The sequence below is a fragment of the Aulostomus chinensis genome, chromosome 11 (genome assembly GCF_037954235.1).
Source record: "Aulostomus chinensis isolate RoL2024-O1b breed Wild chromosome 11, RoL_Achi_v1.0, whole genome shotgun sequence".
In the NCBI taxonomy this organism is placed as follows: Eukaryota; Metazoa; Chordata; class Actinopteri; order Syngnathiformes; family Aulostomidae; genus Aulostomus; species Aulostomus chinensis.
Window position 1 is genome coordinate 26,356,213 of NC_141330.1, and position 6,000 is coordinate 26,362,212.

General features: G+C 42.8%; 1 protein-coding gene across 2 annotated transcripts; it reads right to left on the bottom strand.

The window, feature by feature from the left end:
• Window positions 1–1,081: 1,081 nt before the first annotated feature.
• Window positions 1,082–6,000, bottom strand: LOC147253877 (uncharacterized). Of its 2 annotated transcripts, XM_086217416.1 has the most exons (9): window positions 5,851–6,000; window positions 3,570–3,647; window positions 3,048–3,116; window positions 2,833–2,916; window positions 2,664–2,752; window positions 2,170–2,411; window positions 1,923–2,074; window positions 1,685–1,833; window positions 1,082–1,505 (listed from the first exon to the last, which is right to left on the bottom strand). In XM_086217416.1, the coding sequence occupies exons 2-9, from the start codon at window positions 3,606–3,608 to the stop codon at window positions 1,127–1,129; spliced, it is 1,203 nt and encodes a 400-aa protein (XP_086073542.1). In that variant the 5' UTR covers window positions 3,609–3,647; window positions 5,851–6,000; the 3' UTR covers window positions 1,082–1,126. The 2 variants fall into 2 exon arrangements, with proteins under 2 accessions (XP_086073542.1, XP_086073541.1); XM_086217415.1 differs by having other exon boundaries at window positions 3,570–6,000.

Below are 6,000 nucleotides of genomic sequence, written 5' to 3' on the forward strand. Positions count from 1 at the left end.
TTCAGACTCTCTGCTGCACTCTCAAGGTGCATGTAGTGGGTCTCCAGATATATCTGTGTCTGCTTTGTTGTGTGAAATAAAGTGTTGATTTGTCAAAAGCAGACGACTCCGGTTGATCTCTTCTCATCAACGGACCCGGTGAAGTCGGCGAACTTCAACAAACATCACTACATTCCTGACAGAAATCCCTACAAATATATATGACATTCAACTTTTGACCAAAATCTGGGCATTTATAAGCATTTTTCACAGGATAAAGTCTGAAAAATTCCTACTCTCCTCTCTACGGTAGCACAGGGGGCTAGAGAGCAGCGGGGGAGGGGTTCTTGAAGGCACAGCTCAAAGCTCTGCACTCTCAGACTGAGGCTTCTATCTCTGAAACTAAAAGTATCACCACTTTTTTTTACCTACATCGTAGGATTAAGGACAAATTCTCATTCACCCCAGTTGGAGCAATGGGAATCAGGCCCGTAACAACGCTGCTAGCAGCTTCAATTTCTTCTGAATTTCAACCTCATAAATTTATCTGATCTGATTTTTATTTTTCCATAATTTTCTGCGCAATGTCTATTTGGACATATTTGGACAATTTCTGCCTTCATTTTGCCTTTACGTACAATCAAATTGATTCTCCAGGAAAAAGTATTTTTGTTCTTATTATTTTTTTAATTTAAATCGAGGTGAACTGGTGGTCTGACAAGTCCATTGTCCCAATTTTACGAGACCTTACATGAAGTGATGTAAAATAATAAATCCTTGAGTTAAGACTTAAGTACTTCTGAACACGGGAAACTGCTTTCCAACAATACAATGAATTCCACAAGGACATCTTATTCTGTGTCTTCGTCTTTGGAGTTGCTGTATTACTACAGTTGTAAAAACTACAATAATAGTTGAAAAATCTTCTATTTGTCAAAATTGGGGCTTCATTAACAGTTAAAAAAATTCTTGCTAATTTCATTGAATCGAGAAAATCAACCACATTACAGTGTTGATTCATTTCTTTATTAATCAATATTTTCTTTTATCGTATTGTTTTGATTATTGGAGAGTATAACCCCCACCCCCACCCCCCGCCAGTTCATACCTGTACAAATCAGTACTCTGCATTGGCAGATACTTGATGTCAGGTATTGGTATTGGGAAGGAACAGATGGTATCGAAACATCTCTATTGCCGGTACGGGTCCATCATGTGGGCTATCTGTGGAGATTTTGCCTCCAGTTGATCTTCCTCTGATACCAGGCTGGGTGGTTGAGATACCCAACCATCCTTCTGGTGACTGACAGTCCGGATTTGACCACGGTGTGAGTCCCAAAGGGTCAGCCCTCAAGGTGAGCCCGTGGCACTTTTCTCTGCAGACCAACTCCACACGCGGCCTAGGAGCTGGCTTCAAGTCACGTCTTTCCGTTTCCTTCCTCCCTCGACTCTGTAGCGATTTCACCACTGCTTTTTTCTTCTTCAGATTCTGCTTCATCTCTTCCTTGCGGGCGTTCTCAGCTTTCCTGCAACATGCAAAATACCATGACTTTGGGTTGGTGGGTTTCTCGTTGCTCAACTTCTTCAAATTGAAACATTTGACTTGGTGAAATGAACAACACTGCTTCACATGGGTCACTCCCAACCCACATCAGCTCTGAGCCCTAGGACTACAGACATTCACATATGACAGTGTTATCATCACCTGATTGCAGCAGCTTTCACCACTTCTCTCCTACTGGCATCGAAAGCCATCTGCCGATGACGCTCACTTTCCTCCAGTTCCTTCAGGCGGAACAGCCGCTTCTGCAGCTCCGACAGGGACATCTGTTCCATGAGATCCTGGCCTGCAGGCTGGCATGGGACACAAGGAAAAACCATGACACATGGAAGGAAGGAAGTGTGTGAACTGTGAGAAGACATCTATCCTTTCTTTCACTTACCTCAGTGCCAGCAAGAGCCTTCAATCTCATGTGAGGAAGTGAACTAACAGTGAGGATTTCACTAATAGTTTTAAATTTCAGGATGAGTTCTGCTTGTGCCTCCTCCAGAGCTTTACGAAGTAGCGCTTGATTTTTCTTGGTCACTTCATTCACTGTGGTATTTGCATGAAAATGATAAGAATTTAAAAAAGGATCTAACAAACAAATGATCATACTTGTTCATACTACATGAAGTCAAGCAGCTTACCAATACTTTGCTTAAGTTTTGTTAACTTGTCTTCAGCTACTCTGTTGTTCTTTTGTCCCTCTGCCACCTGTCGCACCAGGTCTCTCATTGCTTTCTCCCCCTGCAGCCTTTTCTTTGCGTAGTCCTTTATCAACTGAGCAGCTTTTTCCTGGAGTTGAGGAGCCTTCTGGTCCTTAACTGGCTCCTTGGTGGTGATGCGCCCTTCAACACGCTCACCTGCTCCCTCCAACAGTTGCTTGATTCTGGGTCAACACACAGACATTACTCTTCACTCACAGTGTTCCACAGAAATTTCAAAACAAGATAATTTGGTTCCACATAGCTGCGTTCACACAGGCCATCCCATCCATTACAGGTATTATTGGACCAGCCAGCATGTAGAATTCCCTCAGACAAATCACAGGCTTCAGTTCAGCCCAGCAGTTTCATGTACAAGACACTGATCATATTGAAGAGCCTCTTAAAACAGGTTGAAGGTAAACTACATGCTGTACCTCTGCACCTCCTCTGCTGCCTGACGGATCTCGATCGCCTCTTTTCTCAGGGTGTCTGCTTTGGTGGGCTTGAAGGTGTTGCTGCCTCTCTAAAGGAATCAGAAGAGTTCTGTTACCATGCATGAGAAACGTTATACTAAAATAAAAAAAAACTGATAAAAGACCTCACCTTGCAACTGGGAGGAGGTTCAACATCAATTTCTTCGAACATCAACGTCTCATCTGACTCTTCCTTTGACTGGGACTCCACTTTCTGATTTTTAAGAGACAATACAGCAGATAAGTTAATGAAAGTGAAAACAGAAGTGACCTGTTTTCATGTGAATGAGCTGAGAATTCGTTGAAATGTAACTGCCAGTACAATCATATTTTAGATGTCTCTACCTCTTGATGTTCTGACACGAGTGGATCTGCAAATCTGACTCGTTTCACATTCGCCTCATGCAGCCGCTCCTTTAGTGAAAAATAGATTGGATGTAAATATAATAAAATAAATATTTACATGCACCCAATATTCCAGAACTACTCAGGCTTTTGGTCTTATTTTGAAAATGACAATATTCTGCTAGCATGGTAGCAGGAAGTTTGTTTCACCTTTACCCATCTGGCTGTTAACAGACAGAAGAGCCACATGGCACAAGGCTGACTTGTGATAACTGTAATGTTATGATAATATTAATGTAATGATGTTCATGATAATGTGGAACTGATGTATAATATGATCATTTGTGAAATAACAGCATGCATGTAAATGTAGTGATTGATACAATGACTCCAACGTAAAAACACACATTACCATATTTCAGCTGTTGAGGAACATTTTCTGTCACACAGGCTCTGTGTTCATCATGCAACTTTCAGATATTGTAGTATTTTCCAGGATACAATCATAAGCTGCCATCATACCTCATTCTCTTGATGGTCCTGCTGCTTGAGCTCTCGCATCTCAAACTCTTGTGGAGTCTCAAAACGCTTTTTTAGGATCTGCAAAACCAAAACAGTTTGAATGGTCCATCCAATACACCCTCATTCTGATCCATGAAAAGTAACACTCAAGTTAATTCCTGAACAACCCACGCCATCGTGAGTCAGGAGTGAGGACCGATCAGCCAATCATGAAAAGGGGAAATCATGACTACATCATTAGAGGTGAATACAAGTGCTCGGTTTAGTCCCTGCACTGTTGTGGACAGGACAGGACTGGACTGGACATTTCTAGAATTATGCAAAAATAATTTTGCTTCAGGGCGGCACAGTGGTGCAGTGGTTAGCACCGTCGCCTCACAGAAAGAAGGTTCCGGGTTCAAGCCCCAGCTCGGGCCCGAGGTCTTTCTGTGTGAGTCTGCATGTTCTCCCTGTTCCTGCTGGGTTCTCTCCAGTACTCCAGCTTCCTCCCACAGTCCAAAGCCATCAAGAGGGCACCAGGTCAATCCAGACTCTAAATTGACCGTAGGCGTGGCTGGGAGAGCCAATGGTTGTCTGTCTATATTTGTTGGCCCTACCATGGATGTCCAGGGTGAATGAATCCATCCTCCCGTGACCTTTAACAGGCTAAGCGGTAGAAAATGGATGGATGGAATTGTGTTTAACTTTTCATAAACTTGCATAAGTCTCACATCTGTTGGCTGCACCACTGAAGAGAAGCACTTAATTCTAATTGTGTGGAAATATTCAAAGGAAATAAATGGGTCTCATTGGTTTAGGATTTCGCTGCAGTTGGATGAGCGCAGACATTTGCCAGGGACTTTGACCTTGTGCCCTTTGGGGATTTTCTTTGCAAGCTGGTCAGTTAAGTTGTTCAATCTCTGCTTCTAAAGGAGAAAAGATGCATGTTCCTTGATATCTTGTTGTTGAAACAACGAATGTCAAGTTGTTTTGGATCAAAACAGTGGGGACACGAATGTGTTAGTTGAAGAATATATGCAGCTGTTGCATGGAGTCTCAGATGATTCACCATGGCACATCTCCGAGTGCAGTTTAGGACTTTAAGATGTTTTGACATTTTAGAGGTTGGATCCACTCTTGTTGTGAATCATTGATCTAAACTCGCCTTCAGAGTCTCTGACTGCTGCTTCGTTTGAAGTCAGACAGCAAAGTCAATACCCTGATAGACCTTCTGACTTAATCTCTGATTGGTGTCAGAGATGTTTTATTTCATTTCAAATGTTAATTTATTAAGGGAGTGACAAAATGAGAACACTGCTCTCATTCACAACGGTGCCAAATGCTTGTGCCTTGCATCCAGCATCACCCCAGGGAAAAATGATATGTACAAAAGTAAGTAGTAAGTACATACAAAGTAATCTGAATTTCCAACATGCACGGCTTTGTCATGTTATGACAGTGGAGGCTGGGGTTCATCTTTGCCATCCGAGACAATGCTTGGGTTCTCATTTTCGCATTTTTCCCATTAGTGGCTTGGAACTCAGGCAGCATGGCTTCAAAGTGGCTGTGTAGCAACCGAAGGGTCACTGGTTCGATCCTCACTTCCCCAGATGACCATGTCCAAGAATCCTTGAGCAAGATACTGAACCCCGAAATGCTCCTGATGGCGTCCCAGCCAGGGTGAACCCTGCCTCTCACCCAGTGTTGCTGGGATAGGTTCCAGTCCCCCCATGACCCTTAACAGATAAGCAGTAAAGAAAAGTGATGGATGGATGGATAGATGGTTGGACTTGGTACTGCAGACAGAAAGACCCCTTCAATTGCGATAGTGATTCCAGCACATTTTCAAATTAAAACATCAAGTAAAACTCCCAACTGCAAGAACAGATAGAAAAGGACACAATAGAAATAACCACCTGTATGTGACAGAAACATGTCATCCAAGAGACAGCAACCAACTCAGGAGAATCTGAGCAAGCTAACAAAGCCAGGCAGGCAAAACACAACGTGGCTGATAAAGCTGCACAACTGTGTGGAGGACAGACATTAGCAGTGTAACTGCCAGGTGTTTCTCCTATCCATTCAGTATGGAGGGGCCACACACCTCATAGGGGTCCAGCACCGTGACACGGTCCAAGTCCATGGAAGAAGTCAGTGCTGGTCAAACATCAGTCAAGATTCTGTTACTATGCTACATATTTCTTACTGCAGATGTCTTCAGATACTCCACAGTACTTTTTCACAAACTCTCATTTGCAGTCATTGGTTTCATCCTGTTGTCTAAATGACTTGGGCAACTTACCAAATGAACACTTCAGGTCAGAGATACTTCGTACACAGTGATTGTTATTCAGTTGATGTTTGTCTTCAGTTTAAGACGGCAATACGATTTTCACGTTTTATATGAGTGGAATCATGATGAACCCGTTTCTACTCTGTCTGGCACATTTAT